Genomic DNA, 20,256 nt, shown 5'->3' with positions numbered 1-20,256 from the left:
TTTCAGTTCACTCAATTTCTTTGAATTCATACTGAAGAATTTCCAATTTTGTTTGTTTATTTGCTGTTAAGAACAAAGCTACACAATGTGCCCATCATGAGATTAAAACCCGGTTTTTAGCGGTATGATTTCCCAAATACACTACAAATACTTTTCCAATACATTTTCCAAGCACGAGCCAAAACTAAAATATTTTTCTTTGTTGGTTTGGTTTGTTATGAATTTCGCGCAAAGCTTCACGGGGGCTATCTACGCTAGCCGTCCCTAATGTAGCAGTGTAAGACTAGAGGGAAGGCAGCTAGTCATCACCACCCACCGCCAACTCTTGGGCTACTCTTTTACCAACAAATAGTGGGATTGACCGTCACATTATAACGCCCCTACGGCTGAAAGGACTGGTGGAACGGGGATTCGAACTCGCAACTTGCGAGTCGAGCGCCCTAACCACCTGGCCAAGGCCGGGCCCTTTCTTTGTTGTACTTTGATCCAGAAAATATTTCAACTTCCTTTATTCTATTTTCAATAACATTAACTTCTGTTTCCTGTTTAATGTCAATCTTTATTTTATCGGCATAAGAAGAAAAAATAGGTCTTTGGTTATTACTAAAATCTGATATTGTTTTCAAAGAACTTGTTTTAAATAAAAGGTTCTACAGCCAATGTAAATTTAAAAAAAAAGCACTCACTGGATCTCCTTAAAGTAATGTCTGAAGTTGAAACCGACCCATGAACTACATAAAATATAGTATTTCTATACATTACGTCAACTGCCTTTTATAATATTCCCTCTAAAACCAACTTTTTCAGTACTTCCTCAAATATATATGATTTATGCGGTCAAATTCTTTCTCAATATCTAACTTTACAATAGCCAAACCTTGGTTATTTTGGTGTGCCAGATTTATTATATCACTCATAACGTGCATATTATCATAAATGTAACGATCTGGAAAAAGTACGTCTAGATCTCATGAATCAATTGACTCATAAAAGATTTCATTCTATATAACCATTAAATAGAAATGATACTGGTCACTAATTTTTTTAAATCCATTTCTAGATATTAAATTTATTGCTGCTATTTTTTTCATACTTCTAAAGTATTCACCCGTCTCCAGAGATCCATTAAACACTTCGAGCAGAAATTTGACAATCTTAGGCCAAACTTTTACTAACCACTCAACTGTTAGGCCATCAGTTCCAGAGGACTTAGCTTTTGCTAATGATTGGCAAACACCAGTTATTTCTGTAAGCGTTACTGAAGTATCTAGAAATTCTTTCACACTTTTTTTAATAAACTCGGTAAGCCTTCAAAGAAACAACTGTTAGTCTGATTTATCGTTTTTTTTTTCTGAATATAATCTCTTACAAAAATCTATAATTATAGAATTTATTTCATTCACATTCTAAGTTACTATACCATTTTTTCATTGAAAGCTGTTAATTAGGCATTTTGTGTACTAAGTTTTATCCTAATTTAAAAGAATGAGATGCAGGGATGGCAATCATCCTAATTCTTTGGATTCGTTCATGAATTTCGCAGTGTTTAGCTCGATTTATACGAAGTTCTTTCAACGCTTCCTCATATATGTAATAAATATTATCAGTAATAGATAAATGAAATCACTTTATTTCTAAATGCCCAATCTCCCGTTATTTTTAAATCAATTTCCCCTTTAAATAGCCCCCCAGTGTCACAGCGGTATGTCTGCGGACTTACAACGCTAGAAACCGGTTTTCGATACCCGTAGTGGGCAGAGCACAGATAGCCCATTGTGTAGCTTTGTGCTTAATTTCAAATAAACAAACAAATCCTTTGAAATATATGAGCATGTGCTTTAATCAATCCTTTCAAACGATCCCATCACACTTTAGATTCTTAAATTTTTCTCTTGTTTATTATTGTTTGAAAACCTCTTATAATTTGGTCAATTTCATTTAAATGCGTGGTATTTTCCAACAATTCATTATTAAAACGCGCAACCTTTATCATTTTAACTCAAAGCTTCTGTATAATGTGCAGCTACTACTGCATAATCAGATATTATTATCCAGAAATTATTGTCAACATAATAGAATTAACAAATAGCTTATTCAATGTGATTTTAATGTAATACCTTTCCTGTGGCCAGTCCAGGAATATTCCTTCTGGATAAAGATGTCGAAAAACATCAAATAAACCAAACTGATTTACCAAATCATTTAATCTATCAACTATATGACATCTATGTAATCCTGATAGTATACAGTATAATTCTTTATTCAACATTAAAATCACTATCCAAACATACCAAATCGTTACGTCGTATTTCATTCAACTCCTTCTCAATATAATATACACATTCATATGTTCTTCTCATCATGTTGTGGTAAATACACGTTGAATAAATGTTGATCTTATCAGTATATACAGAACATTATCTGTGTACTCAGAAATAAATATCATGTCTTTCCCAGATGACTTGTATAAACGCTAGAACCATGCTGCTGTGTAGCACAGGAATGAATTATATTATAATAGCACTTATTCTATAATAAATATCGGATCTCTATTTGAATATTAGTTTCATAATTTTTCTACCTTGTGGCGCATAATATGATTTTTAACAACTCAGTTATTAATTTCTGAAGGAAAACCTCTACAGGGGCGGGTTGGGAAGACTTATCCTCTCCAAATGGGGGCGAGAGATAGTTCACCTCTGACCGCCTGAGGGGGAACCCACCTTGAACACCTATCGTGGACAAACAAACATCCTTCACAAATAAAATGTCCCTTATAGAGCATTATTCTCACCAACTGAAAAATATTATGCAGTATATGTGACACAATAGCCTACTCAAACAAAAGACTCGCACGCCGCTTATGAATCTATAGACAAACAGATAGATAGATATTTTTTTTATTTACATAAGACTCTACATTTTAAGCAGCTGTCATAACAATGAATATGTTACTAAAAATTAATATAAGGACCAAAATATCATTCTATTCGCCACTTGTGAATAATCTCACCTCTCATAACCTGCTGAACAGTTCAAAATAATGACTTAGTAACATAAATGCTACATATTCTTCAAACTGTATATAAATATATGTTCACTAAGGTGGATATAAGAACAACTAAGAACGCCATACATATAATATGCACTCCACCATTATTAGAATCCTAGTCTTGTTCTTTCAGTTGACACTTATATCTCTCCGGATATTTCCCATCTTACCAACACGTATGTTCCAGAACTCACTCTTAATTTTTCCCAAAATCCCGGCTATGGTTTTCTAATTGTACGTAATCTGTGTCTGATATTCATCGTGCTTTACTTAACAAACGAAACACAGGACCTTTGACCTTTGTTGGACAATATTACATATACCCATTTATGGAATGCTTCTTGCAATTTCTATTTATTAAACACTTTATTTAGCTTCATTTTACACACTGGATTTTGCCAAATCACTCATGGAAACTCCAAAATACTTTTATTTCTTAAGCCCAATAAATCTCAAACCTCCTTCACTAGGGAGATCTTATTGAGTTATTAGTCTTACCAGTGTTTTCGTCAAGACATTTGAGCGTACTTTAGTCTTTCGTCTCCGCTGCTTTATTTCGGAAAACAACTTCCTGCCTATGTGTTAAGCTAGACTTCGGCCTCGACTTTCGACCCTGGATTAGCTCCTCAGGTTATCTGGTGTTATCACTAATCATTTTAATACCAATCGCCCATCTTGTCTTTTGATTTTTACTTTGAGAAAATACTTGATAACGTTGGGCACCGTGAACTGAACTATACACTTCACTCCATGAAACTACCTGTTATTTAGGTCCGACTTATAATTTCATTTCTTCGTGTTTTTCGAGCTGTCACATCACTGGAAATCATCTGATCTCGATCCTTCACTTTATATACTCTGTGTTGCAGATGTCCACACACAACCTGGCGATACTGTCCAGCTATTTCAGCATGCCGATGGCACAGCCCTGCTTGCTAATTGGCGTATCATGATCACTCTTAACAGAGTTCTTCAACAGGCTGTTGATCGTTTTCTCCTAGGGTATAAAATTTGTCGTCTTGTGGTTAATAAAACTAAAACTAGAGCTATACTGTTTGCTCAAAGCCATAAAAAAATTTAGGCCTTGTCGTGATCCTCGCCTCTTCAACGTCCACTTTGATAATTTTCACATTCAGCTTTCAGATTCTGTAAAATATCTGGGCATTACTTTGATAAGCATCTCACTGGGAAAACTAACTTTACAGCCACCAGCTCCAAAGTCTTCAAGAGAATCAATCTCATGTGATTCCTGCAACTGGGGATTGAATTATCCCCTCTAGCTCTATACTTATAAAATTCTTTATACAACCTATGATCATTCTGCATGGATGTCAGCTTCCTTTACATTTTATGATCATGGAATGTCATGCTCTCAGATTAGATTTCCAAATTCGTCTTCTCAGTCTCACCAAAGAACTATACGACCGCATTACCTTCTACACCTCCATAAACTTCTTCAAAAATACCTAAATCGGTGCCTCGTTAATAGTAATATTATCCTTGCTAACTTGTTTGGTTTGTCTGTAAATCCGGCTCCGAAGCTCATTCCACCTGCTTGCTATCTATTTAACATCCATCAGATGCGTCTTTCAATACATGACCGAAATTTTGGAACTGCTCATTGTAACTTCTACTATCTCATATCTTTACATATTAAGTAATTAAAGTTTCCCAGACATAACTGTTACATATTTGATTTGTTATGTTATCATTATGTTACGATCGTGCTACTGGCACTACTGTTTTACCTCTATATATACACCAACTATATTTATATTGTACCTATTCCTATCGGGAATTTATTCAAACCAACGTAAACGTAAAACATAATACTGGTAGTCAATAACACATAGGTTTAGTTTCTTTCTGGCAGCATATTACTTTCTTCCTTCGTCTTTCTCGGTTTATCGATTTATGTCTCATATCTGACCTAGTCTATCCTTCCTTATCATTGAACTCCTGTCTTTATATCATTTTCTGAAACACACGGTGAACTGGGCCTTTTGTTCATTGTACCTTGTTGCCGAATATCTGATTATAATGTTTCATAACCATAGGGAGTCTAGTGATGCCCGTTCCGATTCAACTTAGAAATGCGGACGCTATACCCTCTCACTCCAATAATTTTCTAATGACTTCGAAATTATGTTACCGCACACCTCAGTTCAAAACACATCTACCCATTTTTTCCTGAATCCATTTAAAAATATTGATAGTATTCAGATTCGGCTGTATTCCTTTTTAATTTAATTAGATTGTTTCATTATTTTATTTTCTTGTTCTCGGTGAAGAATAGGCTGCACGTTCCTATTGGTGCGTGCCAATAACCCGTGCATGTTTCTATTGTGCCAATATCTCGTTCGCACCAAATGACGTTATAATAATTCCCGTAATTGAACGAAAATGAACAATTCAAACGTGGACCCACAAAGATTTGCTTTACTGCGTACTTTTGTAAAAATGTATTAATTACGTTTAAGAAAATAACCAATTTTCTTATAAAATGTTGAAATATACTCTTATAATTCATTCAACTTAGCACAATGAAGGTATAATTGTGTTAAGTTGAATTAATTAATTACATGTAGATAAACATCAAATAATCGTATAAAATATATATATAGTCATTAATAACTTCGAATTTAAAACAATCTTAGTATTTTTAAATATTTAATTAGAATGAAAACGAATTTCATTGGTGTAAAAAATATTGTTAATATATAGGTACCTCGTCTTTGTTAAGACCTTTTATTTAACACTTCTTCAGTGCGAAAGCTTTTTCATAACACAATTTCTTTCGGAAGTTGGAATTTTAAGTGAATTTATTAACACTCCAGTTAACAATACCAATTTAAAATAGTTTGGGTGCTACTGCTTTGCTATAGGATTAATTGAAGACAAAATCTTAAAAAGTACAGACCGTGTTATAATTGTAACAATCGAAATGGGTAAGATTAAAATCTTTAGCTCTATGTATATATATATATATATATTTTTGTTTAACTTCTTACTGCTAAAAGAAAAACAAAAAATCTTAAAAACCTAGCTTTAACGTTCAGTTTTCTATTAAAGATAATCAAAACGAAACTTGCAAAATATTATGCTTTTATTTTATTTTAACGTCAAATGGAAGTCAAATTTAGATATTAAGATTTTTCAGCTCGAAAGCTCAACAAATATTGAAGAATAATAGTCCAAAACTGAAGATACAGTAATTGTAATTACTAAATAATTAAAGCTGAATAACATAAAACTAAATAACATACAATGTTTCAATAATTTTCTGTTGTCGTTGGTGTTCTTTCATTAGGCAAAATTTTACAATGGGCTATCTGCGTTCTTTCCACTGCGGAGAATTGAACCCCGGATTTTAGCCATCTAAATCCATAAACTTACCACTGACCCACCGGATGGAAAATTATTTTTGCGATCATGTATCAAACAAAAGCAAACCTATAGTATTGTTTTTATAATTACGTTATGAAACTACAAAGCATAAACTTAGAGATAGTTTATTCATCTAATACGTCAGAAAACGCCCCCAGCTTCACAGCGGTAAATGTGCGGATTTTTAGCGTTATAGCTAAAAACTGGGTTTCGATAGGTAGTAACAGCACAGATAGTCCATCGTGTACCTTTGTGCTTATTTACAAACAAAGAAACAATAGAAGAGTATTATGAATTTAATAAGGAGGTTTTAGTTAACTAGTCATACCCAGACTGAATATTTACTTTATGGTTGTATCATAATATCGCTGAAAAGCTAAGTTCCATGCCATTTTTCAATAGTGTTTTCCACCAAGATATCCACGATTATCTCAGAAAATTTGCATGTATTTTTCATTTTAACATTTTTCGTTTAGTTTGGGAACATCATGTTTCAATAACAGGAGCATATATTTATCAGTGCTGCTACATTAAATCATTTGGAGTTGTAGAAAACTTTGGATGTTTTATTTTATATTCTTGATAGCTAAAGTTTAATGTATATTTATTAATTTAGGCCAGGCATGGCCAGGTGGTTAGGGCGTTCGACTCGCAAATGCAGGTCGCGGGTTCGAATCCCCGTCACACCAAACATGCTCGCCATTTCAGCCGTGGGGACGTTATAATGTGACAGTCAATCCCACTATTCGTTACTAAAGAGTATCCTAAGAGTTGGCGGTGGGTAGTGATAACTAGCTGCCTTTCCTCTAGTCTTACAATGCTAAATTAGGAACGGCTAGCGCAGAAATCCATAACAAACAAAGATTTATTAATTTTTATCATACGATCAGAATATTAAAAGCTTGACTTCTGTAGACAAGAGCTTTACGAATAATAGCTTGCATTTCAGAATGCATGATAAGCCTAACTTGAATTAAAAACGTATGACAAATTGTTTCTTTAAACATTCAAGTGTGAAAATACATTTAACGATCATTTAACGGGCATCCATTGTTTGCTTTTGTTTTTCAGGACCAAAATATAAGTTGAGTTAAACCTATTTTGTGGTCTATTATATGTTGTTTTCGTTTCATTTCTCTATCTCATTTCTAAGCTACTTTATAAGTTCGGAGAATTTTCTTCAAAAAAAAAAATCTGTTGTTTCAAATCTAAAAATTAACTTGTGATACATGATAGATAATGTCTTGGTTATAAAGCTAGTTGGTCCCATTTAATCAGTCTGTATTATCTTAATAAATATATTTTATTGTATTATCATGAGGGCACTCAAGCTTGATCAACGTGCCAGCACATATGTAAGGTGAAATATATTCCCGGTGGGACAATTCCACGATATTTTGGGTGCGGTTAACTTGCCGGGAGAATAATATATAGGCTATCTTAATTTATTAATATAATTTAACAAGTTTAATACTAAAACTAGCAATTTAGCAAATTTTTAGAAATATATAAGTTCTATAATAATATTAATAATTTCGGCAAATCATTCGCGATCAAAACTGGTTGTTTTGTATCAGTTGAAATATTCTTCTTCCTCATTGAAACGTGTAGTGGCGGACAGTATTTATTTGATTGCTTGCTAACACGAAAACAAGTGAAAGCGTTAGAAAAGTCTTACGTTTTGTATAGGAATGGAACAAAATGATCTTGAGTCAAGGTTGCTGAATGAGATTCAAAATCGCTAACTTTGCGTTGCTTATTATCCTTGCGTTTGCTTTAAATCTTAAACTTGAGGTCGCTATGAAAGTGTATCAAACATATGCTGTTAGGGCGCTTTAAAATCAGAAGATTAAAGATAGGTAAGCTGAGATAATTAAACAATGGACAACAGATTTACCAACATTTCGCTAAAACACCCCTTAAGAAAAGTCCGTTGGTATATTAATAATGAACTCTAAGCTCTATATTGTTTTCATTTTTGTATAAGGTGCTAAAACACGTTTCGATGTTATCTTTTTCTTTACACTACTTAAAATCATTTATATGGAAATGCGCTCTCATCTTAACCATCATCATATCTAGGATAATTAATACTAAAGTCAGATACTTGTAGGAAAACTAGTACTTTAGCTGAGAATTAACACTATAAGAAATTAGTCCGATTTCACTTTTTTCATTACTATTATTCTGTAATAATGTTGTGAAAAGATACTTTGTGATTTTATTTTAGTGAAACAAGATAGACTTTAGTCACAAGCATTACTGTTCTGTAAGAAGGCAATAGAGTCACATAAAGTAGATATAGCCTTGATTTAGAATTGTATATTTAACGTAATCGTATCCAGAGCTAGTTAGAAATAATACTCTTGCAGCTGCTCATGAAAAGGTACAAGCTAAACCGTACCTTAGCTCTGAATTAATCTGTGAAAAAATAAAACAACGTTACAGTACCTCAGAATGGTGGTGTTCTTTGAAATATCCTCGTTGTATTATGTTACTTTATTCTTTATTGTAACTCAGAATAAGTACATTTAGAAAACGGCCTCAACCATTACTGCAGTTATACGTTATTTCTTTGAGAAGACAAAAATACTTGTGCATGTAAATAATGTGGCTAGGGGGCACTATCCTCTAATTGACACTAATCAAACCCAACGCAGACTTTTACACATGCTTCATCCATGTGCGAAAAGTAGACTGAGAAGTAATCTTATCAACCTCGTCCTTGATTCACACCTATGATCAGAATACATACTTAGGCAGAAATTATACAATTTATGATTTGATGATTGGAAGGCGCTTTGAATCTATGTACCACTGTTCATGTGTTGGTAGCAGCTTGATCCGATTTTATGATTGGGTTAATCCATATATTTTGTCAAAACGCTGATGTTTATCATACAAAAGCTCCTACTGTTATCTTAAAGTATTTCAGGAACAATTTCACCTTTCCGTGACTTTACCTGTAGTTAAGAAATATAACTTCCAGCAGTCAAAGATTAATTCATTCATCAAATAATGAGAAATGTAATCATCATATTATAATTCTAAGAAAATGAACTCGTGACAGAAACTAAGTTGTCATGTGTTTATATAAAAACAAACTAAAACATTTGAAAAATTATGCTTCTTCAGCCTACTTAATGCTAGAGTTAGGATACAAACTTTCCTGAAATAATGGTGAGATCATGGATCTTGCTTGAGCATGCTATTACCATACATAAGGATATATACATGACACAATTTCAAGTATAAACATGAGTTTGAAGTAGGCCTGAGAAGGAGGGATTAAGACTCGAGGAAGTAATAACAGAAAATGGGAGGAGCAAAGTCCAGGGTGTAGCATTTAAGGCGTTAACTTAGGGATACCTTCCAGGAAAAGTAAAAAAAAAAAAGACACGTGAAGGACGTTACTACGTAAAGAAGAATGACTTGAACAATAAAAAATAAGAGTTATGATAAAGTTTATGGAACATATTATACGTTGCATCAAGTGTAATTCTTCTATCGCGTGTGTTTACTCTTTTCCTTCTCTTTGGGCAGAGTATGCATATTTACTTTGTGCAACCCCCCCCCCCAGTGACTCAGCTGTATGTCTGCGGGCTTACAACGCTATAAACCGGGTTTCGATACCCGTGATGGGCAGAACACAAATAACCCATTGTATAGCTTTGTGCTTAACTTCAAACAAACAAACAATACTTTGTCCGTTAATTAGATTTTCTCAGCTAATTATCAGAATCATAATATTTTCTTCGACTTCGAAATTAAAATATATATATCCAAAGCCCACTTCATGAACCTATCATTACACATTTCTCTAGCTACCTCTCTTTATATGTACCAGTCTTTATCTTTAAGCATATACTTGCCGAGTTATTTTTGGTTTTCCTGTATCAATATATTTATAATGTGTGTTACTATCAATTTCATCAGAACGATGTTCCAGGTCCTGTGCTACATTTGGAAATTAACCCTCCATCGCTTGTCGTACTTAGCCTGAAGGCCATGATTTTGCAATATTGTCCATAGTAACGAAGTTCCGCAAAGGACAATTAAGTAGATCACAAATCTTGACAAACTTTTCACTCTACATCAGCATCAAATTCCAAGACCAAAGAAACAAATGTTCAATGAAGTTGTACTAGGAGATTGACAAGAATATGGCCGAATGGAACTGCTGTGATTACAGTTTTTCTTCCATCATTCTCTTGAGAAAAGCCGTAGTTTTCAATGTGAGGCTTGAAGCTTGAGAACCTTTATTCTGTGAGCTTTCATCGACTTCAAGTTTTTGTTTGTTGTTTCGTTAACAGTACCAAGATATTCATCACAATGGCTCGCGGATTAAGATGTTGTACTATCTTGACTAAGAACGTGGTTTTGGAGCCCATTGCTTCTTAGACACTCCGTTGTTTGGGACTATCCATTCCACGTAAAATATTGAAGGCCTCTTTTTCGCAGTGTCCTGTTCTTTCCCCAGAGGAAGGCTTACAACCTTCTGACATGACGCTGAGCTCAACAATGTGAACCAGAATGTATCCTGGGTATAAGGTAAAGTGTAAGAGCTTTTTCCCAAAGGAAAGCTTAGATTCTTGTGACATAGCACTGAGCTCCACAGTGTGAACCAGAACGCATTCTGGCCATAAACTAAAGTTTAACAGCTTTTCCCAAAGGAAAGCTTTCATCCTTGAAATTTAACATTGAGCTTCACAGTATGAACCATAACTCATTCTGGCTAAAAACTAAAGTGTAACATCTTTTCCTAAAGAAAAGCTTGAATCAAATCCTGTGACTTAAAATTGAGCTCTACAATGTGAACCAGTGCGCATTTTTACCAAGGCTAATGCTTTTTTTTTCAATAAAGCAAATAAGCACGAACCCACAGAAATCGTCGAAAAACAGCCTTATGATATAATAAGTCCATCTATCAGAAAGTCTTATTCTTTCCCTAAAATAACTATGTATAGAACCAGCTGAATGAAATTTTCAAATGATGATATAAAATCTATAAAATTGAATTTCTTTTTGCAAAACGAACGATATAATCATTGGTTAAAATCTAAAAGAATAATTGTATGTATAAAACTTGCATCATTAATCTGTCGAAAAGAAACAGACCTAACGACATCCTTAGAACATGATTAGGTTGTTGAAAGGGCGTAACGAAAGCAATAAAACTGGCATAATTAGTCTATTGAGATTAATTAAGAGCACAGAAACAACAATAAAAGTGGCATAATTAGTCTATTGAGATTAATTAAGAGCACAGAAACAACAATAAAAGTGGCATAATTAGTCTATTGAGATTAATTAAGAGCATAGAAACAACAACAAAACTGGCATCATCACTCTTTTGTACAATAACGTTATTTGTTTCAATAAATAAAAAGACTAACTGATATTTTACTATAGGTTGAGCCAAAGCTATTTATCAGCTTAAAGTTGTTTTGTGATATTTGATAACATATTGTAGTTTAATTTGTTTGTACCTATTTAGCGAAAAGCTACACAGCAAACTGTCTGCGCTCTGTCCCCCGCAGGGAATCGAACCCCAGATTTTAGCGTTGTAAAAATACCACTGACCTACTAGGGGACTATTGTAAATTAAGCTCAAGTACGAAAATTATCAAAATATAATATACCTTATATTTAAAATTTTTTTCTGGTTTAATGTGTAGAGATTCCACTGATCCACCAGGGGACTATCGCAGTTTTAATTTAAGTAGGATTGTTTGTTTGTTTGTTTTTGGAATTTCGCGCAAAGCTACACGAGGGCTATCTGCGCTAGCCGTCCCTAATTTAGCAGTGTAAGACTAGAGTGAAGGCAGTTAGTCATCACCACCCACCGCCAACTCTTGGGCTACTCTTTTACCAACGAATAGTGGGATTGACCGTCACATTATAACGCCCCCACGGCTGAAAGGGCGAGCATGTTTGGTGGTATGCGGATTCGAACCCGCGACCCTCAGATTGTGAGTCGAGCGTCTTATCCACCTGGCCATGCCGGGCCCATTTAAGTAGGAAAACTGTCAAATTATATATAATACCTTATTTCAATATTTTCCTCTTTTATTTTTTATTATTATTTTTTTGCTAATCACATTCGTGCACATTTCAGTGCAGACAAAGATATTTTTTAATTGATTAACTTAGGAAGTTGTTTGTATATGACAACATTATTGATAACTGTCGATTCAGATTATGTACTTCGTTGGTGTTCTATGATCTAAGCTAATTTGGTGGAACACTTCGAAATAGTTTATGATGAAACGTGAGTTGATCTATGTGTCAGAATCTCTGTAGCCATTTTTTTTTTCATTGTATTCTTTTTCATTATTTCGTTGAATTATTTTCTTTTGTTTTGATCTTTAATGAAACACTTTCCCTTTAAATGTTATTTGGCCCTTTTACTTGTCTTTCTTTCCCTCGGTGAAAATGGCGTTTGAATGCGTATCAAAAATAAAACAAAAATGGTAATTTGCCATAGAAAGGCAGTAATAAAAATATTGAATAAATTTAATTCCTTATATTTAGTGTTTACATAAATCATGGACCCCCAGTAGCACAGCGATATGTCTGCAGACTTATAAGGCTAGAATCTGGGTTTTCATACCCGTGGTGGGCAGAGCACAGGTAACCCATTGTGTAGTTTTTGCTTAATTATAAACAAACACTTTCTTTGTTATAGCATAAATGATTTCTGTTTAAGAAATGGCGTAAATAACTGCTCGTTTTTTTATAGCATCAGAAATCACAGGGCAGTACAAAAAGTTTCGAACTGATTAAATAAGATGGTTAATGATCAGCAGAATATCGAGCTCAGAAATGTGTCGTGCAGAAAGGTTTAAAAATTAAGTAAAATGTGGCTAAACATGGTCAAAATTTATTCTATTTATATTGATATGGATTTTAGTTGCATTATTCAGGAAAACTTTTTGTTAGAAAGAGTATAATTTAAGCCGAAACGTAATTACTTTAAAGTATTCAAAACTTGTCTTTTTTTTCTAAAAAGGCTTTTATTCAAATCTTATATTTACAATAAAATTATTTCGTGATTGCTTTTCTGCTTATTGCTTTGAATTAACCTACACATATTTTGTTTTTTATCCATTCTGTTTTTCACTACATATTCTTAATTCACATCCTAATTCACTCTTATTTCTCAACCTTTACTTCAAATTTCCTTTAACAAACCAGTTATTGTTTAAAGCCATGAAATTACACTCCAAAAGATTTAGTATTTTATAAAATATTTTCACAAAAAACTCTGCAAGCCAGATAAATCTTACCTCAGTCATTCATATAATTCATTGCTTTAGAAATATTAGCCCAATATATAAAAAGGAGTCACTTTGTTTGGATGTGGAATTCGATTTTTAACAACAACTTTCCCAGACAAAAGTTCTTGATTTTACCTAAGGATTAATTATTAGTTTTACATAAGCTTAGAATTTATTTTAAAAAAAAAACATTCCCGTCAACAGAACTCTCCTCACCGAAAAGAAACAAGAAAATGATAAAATAAATATTAGCTTGAGAACGAATTTTTTTGGAAATAAGAATTTGATTAACACCATTATTGCACTTTACTGCAACCATTTTCAATAACAACACAAATGATATGTTTACTTGATACATATATTTTCTCTCGTATCCCTGTCTAACTTTTCACCTTAGGCAGCCAATGCGTCAATTAAATCTCCAGCGGTACTGAACCATGGTGTACAGAGCGTATAGAATTCAAGTTAGTCTCACGTGGATACAGTCGTTACTAGCTAAATATGCTTGTATACATCTAATCAACTTCCATTTTCAATGTTGCATGACTGTATTCTGGTGATAGATGGTAGTGATACGGTGCCAGGAACATTGTAAACCTAATCCCATGCCATGTTTGGCGCGTTTAACGATATAATTCGTTGTTTAATACTTGCATATACGTCAAATTAAGTGCTACTAAATGCGTAATGGGTTACTCCTATATTATTTTATGCAGAGATTTGTCTTAGTGCTTTCAGAATTATTATTGTTTAACATATCATAACTGCATTTTTGTATTTCATGCTATGCTTTGTCAGTGGAAGGTGTTTATCAATTTATGTTATAAACCAACTAAGGCGACTAATAAGGCTTAATAGTTTTTAAAATAAGCACAAAAAATAACGTTTACACAATTAACTTGTCAAACTAATTTCATCCTATGGCAACTTTGATAACTCATTACTAGTTCGCATTAATCTCTATGTACTACTCTGTGTTTATGAAATATTTTGAAATGAGATTAGATTCAAATCCGCACTGACTATTTTAAACTATGTTTTTTTTTACTCAAAAGTTACAAAGTTTTGGTAAAATTAATGGTAGCTTTGCTCCGAAAACTAGAGAAACCATTTCGTCAATTTTGCCCCCTGCTGGATCAGTAATACATATGAGGACTTATAACGCTAAAAACGAGGATTCGATTCCTATGGTGGGCACAACGCAACAACAAAACATATTCACTAGTTTTTATTGAAACATTGGGAACTTTTTGTTAAGATGTTAAGCTGTGATGAATTAATTTTTTGAACTATGTCTAGTGTAGGGCTATTATTCTGCTTTACCTTTCATAGTTGCTAATAGACAATACAAGTGCAGCTTAAAAACATTGGTTTTATAATGAAATAAGCAAAAATTGCAAAAAAAAAAAAAAATTCTAAATCTTTACAGAGATTTGTTTTTTCATTTGTAGTGTACCTTTATATGTTTTATCCCTATCTTGCAGATCCGCAGTGTTTATCTGTTGTTATTACATCGCACAGAAATTCAACTGTAAAGCCTTTCCTATTCTAATAGAGGCCCACGCCTTGCCGATAAAACAGTCAGCTCACATTTTTCTTTAGTGGGTTTGCTCAACGGGTTTGAAACTTATTTGGGCTTAAGGTTGAACTTTTTACCCAAATAGTAGAGATATAGAAAAATAACCAAATAGTACAAACGTAATGTGATTATATTTCAATTTTTGACAAATATTAGGTCTTTCTTCAAACTTTTGACACATTAAGTTTTAAACAATATGTCCAAGTAAAAAACAAATTAGCTTAGTATTTCCTTATCTCCAAGCAAACATATTTTTTTATTCAAAATGTAAAAAAAGCGCTGATTTTGGGTTAAAAAACTAGCACATCAAAATTTGATAGAAATGTCGGTTCTGGTTTACTAGTGTTTGAAATCATAGAAAGAAAGATGAGGAAGTTGTTTTCGGTGAATATTGAATAATTCATTAAGTTCTCGAATAACTACACATATATCCCAAAATAAACTAATTTGGGAAAGTATTATACTTACATTTTCGTGTATTAACAATATTTCTGTTTCATACAATTCTAAGCCAATGAAATTAAAAGGGGATTATTGTTTGGTAAAATATTTCAGTTATTTATTTAACATAAAAGCTTTTTTACTTATTCACTTAGAAATATATATATTGCTCTATTTTATTAAAAACCTAAAGTACATTCAGATTGCACCATCAAAACATCAATTTTTTATATAAAATTACTCGTTACAGTTAATTTGAAATATTTAAAATTGTTAACTGATAATGTAAGTTTATTCGTTTACAACTGTTATTAAACATATATGAACATTTCAAGTTTGTATGAAAAAAAAAAAAGATATCGTCAGTATGCGCACATTTGTTTCAAGTCTTACGACTGCCAGATAACTGCTAGTTAATATACAGGTCTAAATCTAACCATAATTACTTTGTATCCCAATGAAACTATTAATACAGAAGTTGAAACTTCATTAAAATTCTGACATCGAGATATTTTGATAACTTGTTACTAATGGAAAACTAAAGAATTATAATAAGATGTAGTTTTAAAGCATTTAAAAAATAATAATTAGTATGGCACGAGATAAAAATTTGAGTTGTATTCACTAGTTTAATAATATAGTTGTTTATTATAATTTCTAATGACGAAAGTGACTTATCTAAGTTAAGCCGTTTCTCAAAATATAGTTTTCACTGATATATTTTTGAAATTTGTTTTAGCAAATGAATATTAGCTAAGAATACAAAACAAACTATTAACGACAGAAAGGGTAATGACATTGTTTTTTAATTAAGTGCTTCTGAGAATATCAACTAAAAACTACAATCCCCTTATCTCTATCGCTTATCAACAAGGAAGCTGAACCGCAAAGTTTTGCTTAAAACTTTTATATCGCGTATAGTTTTTGAGAATAACCCATCCTTAAACCCAAACATCCAATATCTGTTTTGATTTTATTCAAACAGACAACATAATCATTTGTTTTTTAAAAGAACGAAAATGTAGTAAAATACAATTCCAATCGTATGTAAAGCTATTGAAAAAATACGTTGTTTCTTTATTGGATCTTATTAATAAAGAATATAAGAATATCAATCCTTCCTATTAAAACTTACCATTAGATGACTCTTTTATATGAGAATTTAATCAATAAATGATGGTTTTATGGTAATTTGTTATTGTTAATGAGGGTGAGTACGTTATATTCAAACGATTCTGGAGTCTCAACACATCATTACAGTCCATGTTGCCGTGTCCAGTCATGCTCTGTCTGACAACTATTCATATTGCCAATGGTCCTACAGCTCAGTTTACATTGTAAAATGCTCCATCATAAGACTGTCATATCAATAGCATACCAATCCTCCCTGTAGACTTTCTATTTTCCATCTAGTATACAAATACAGCGGTTTCCCAGGACCCATTTCAAAATCCGATTTTAAGGAAAGCCACAGGCACTGAATCTGATGCTTTGACCGGTATGTCTTCGTACGAAATACCATGAATACTAATTGATTCTCCAAGTGCTTGAGGTGTGTAATGGTTAAAGTTATGTATCGTAAAAGCAACTTGTATAAGACGCCGCACTATATTTACTACGACAATGGTACGACTTGCAGAAGGTCTTGTTTTGGATGGTTTGGGTACCCCAAGTTGATCTATTCCATTTTTCAATTACATCAAGTATAATGGACTTCCTCTGAATGTATTAATATTTTGCCTCAGAAAGAATTGTTATATACCCTTCCGAAAAGCGATTAATTTTCGATGGCATCACACTACCCACGAAACACAAAACAATGTCAAAATATAGTTTTGATACATTCTTTACCACTGTAATTTATATTGGCTGTGGTTGTTACGTGACTTGCTGATTGACGTATTCAAAATCGTTTTACTATGACGTACTCAACCCTCAATAGATGGATTAACAATAGGAAAAGTTAGCTGGTATTGCTTTTAAATATATTGTTGACCAAGATTCATAAGCTGTTTTTTTAAATATTAGTACAATACCATATTTTAACTTTTGACTGCTATTTAAACAATTATTTAACAAGTTCTTGAAAATTGGATAATATACCAACCTCGACTGAAGTACAGTGCACGTTTTTTAGAAATGTAAGTATGATTAGTGATAAATGTTAATCATGTGTTATGTTTCTTAAGACTCGTTATGTGTAACACATACTTCTTTGAAGTATTTTTATAAAAAGCATTAAACACATTTTTGTTAAAATACCATGGATTCTTATATATATATAATGTATTAACTGATATCGCTGTCACTTCAGCGTTTACGTACATATATATATATATATATAACTTAAGAGAAAAACAGAAAGCATTTAGTTTTACCTTGTGTAGAAAGAAGAACCATAAAAACCGTCCACAACTGTGTTGGAAAATCCATTTCTTTCTGGTTTCTTTTTTCCCGAACTAACTATTCATGCCTTTGAAATATTTCTTTTATGATTTTCATACAAATAGATTTCTAAACAATCACGAACACCGAACTTTGTGAGCTGTCGAACAACCGACCTCAACGAAACACATTAGCCGCGCACATGACATGGGACTTAAAGCAATGACGCTCTTCCAACAACCGATGGCCGACGTAACTACTAGCGCCACCAACGGAGAGTTTTGCAGTTTAGGAACACGGAGATAGTGCTTACAGTTTGAAACTGTACCTAATATTTATTATAATATATGATATAAGCACAAAGCCCTCGCAATATGTATTGGAAACTCTAGTAAACGATTCATGTAACAAGTTTGATAAAAAGTATATAGTTCAGAAGAATTGGGAGATGTAATTTCTTATCTATGATCTCTCCAAGATATATCTGTGTGTATTCTAAAACTTTGTTTAAAGATGCCATCATATGTTGGGATAGAGTCGTTGATCTGATTTTCCAAATGATAACCAAAAATGTATCTGAAGATACTGATTTATAACCGTATGTGCACCTGAAGTTACATTTTGTTTTTCAACTTGTTTCATACTTCATTCTTCGTTTTTATGTTTGTTTGTTTCAACTTAGCTCCTTTAAACTCATACTTACTTTATTACCATATACGTCTATCCAAATAGATACAGATAATACACATGTGTTTATATTAAAAGATATAAAACTGTTAAGTTTGATATCTAAGGAAAAGATATCGTAACAAAAGAGAATACAAGAGCAAGGAGAGACAAGCCAAATGCCAGACATTTAAATAAAAAAAAAACAATACACAAACTGCTAAATATCACTTTGGGTAAGATAGTAGGAGACATAGCTCTCATGTAACATTAGGGATACGCGGTCTATCGGATGCACCTTCTATTCACATGTAAAGTATATTCTGGAGCAGATGTGGGTTCTTCAGTCCTCACCAGAACTATTATCTATTGAGTGTAGCCAGTTGTGAGAAGGCTGTTGTGCTTAATGAAATAGAAAATGATGTAAAAACAATTGATAAAGTATTCAGAATAGATTACCGTAATGAAAAAGACCTGTCCTCCCTGTGAAGTTAGCTTTGTAAAGACCTGTCCTCCCCGTGAAGTTAGCTCTGTAAAGACCTGTCCTCCCCGTGAAGTTAGCTCTGTAAAGAGTCAAATCTTTAAAGACAGCATGGTACTAGTACCTCATGTGCATTAAATTTCATCATTTATATTAATTCATATAATTTACAGAAAAGTGTAAATACTGTAACAAATAAACTTTTTATATAAAAAGAATGTATCTATATTGTATTCATGATGAAACAAAATTGAAAATGAGCGCCAACTGCCTTACATAGCTATAAATAGTAGGTGGCGACATTTCAGATGTCTTCCGTCTTCATGCTACGATTGAAGACTTTTGAAAACTTAGCCATTTTTATTGTAACCTTTGACGAAATTTTTGCTATCTTTGTAACACTATTAATACCCATTTTGTTATTCTAGTTTCCTTAAAATTTATCTAATTTTATTGTGCATTATTGGCTTTGTCTGTCCTCTATCTGTGCCACTTTGTATTGGGACTGCTTCCTTAATTTAAATTGTACAAATACAGAGTACGGCAAAAGTTACTACACATTTGGTACAATAAAGCTAGTACCGTTGCTCTTATGTGGTTGGTGCATTATAACGAAAATATTACGAAGGCAATTAAAACCAATTTAATTATAATTTGTATTAAGCTGTTCTAAATGAGACAACTGTATAATCACTTTATGTATATATATATATGCGTGCGTGTATGCAAAAAAAAAGCGAGAGAGATTCAATTGCTTGTGTCCTTCCTTCTACCCCCCCCCCAGTGGCACAGCGGCATGACTGCGGATTTACCACGCTAAAAACCGGGTTTCGATACCCGTGGTGGGCAGGACATAACTACAAACAAACCTTCTTTCTAAATGTTGTTAATCGAGACTATTATTAGACTTTCAATCATTATAATAACAAAAAGGCTCTCTTATTCACATATTTTATCATATTTATTTTTCTAGTACTATTCAGAC

The 20,256-nt window shown here is 32.8% G+C and overlaps 1 protein-coding gene across 1 annotated transcript in view; it reads right to left on the bottom strand.

Moving 5' to 3' along the window:
* LOC106460316 overlaps window positions 1-18,317 on the bottom strand; it is a 51,357-nt gene extending 33,040 nt beyond the window's left edge. Inside the window, exon 1 of the mRNA XM_022387012.1 lies at window positions 18,118-18,317. Coding sequence (XP_022242720.1) covers window positions 18,118-18,172 — 55 coding nt within the window. The 5' untranslated portion in view covers window positions 18,173-18,317. The remainder of the gene's footprint in view (window positions 1-18,117) is intronic.
* Window positions 18,318-20,256: the final 1,939 nt, after the last annotated feature.

This window comes from Limulus polyphemus, unplaced genomic scaffold (genome assembly GCF_000517525.1).
Source record: "Limulus polyphemus unplaced genomic scaffold, Limulus_polyphemus-2.1.2 Scaffold749, whole genome shotgun sequence".
NCBI classification, from domain to species: Eukaryota; Metazoa; Arthropoda; class Merostomata; order Xiphosura; family Limulidae; genus Limulus; species Limulus polyphemus.
The sequence above is the reverse complement of the archived record's forward strand: the minus strand, read 5'-3'. Positions and strand labels throughout refer to the sequence as shown.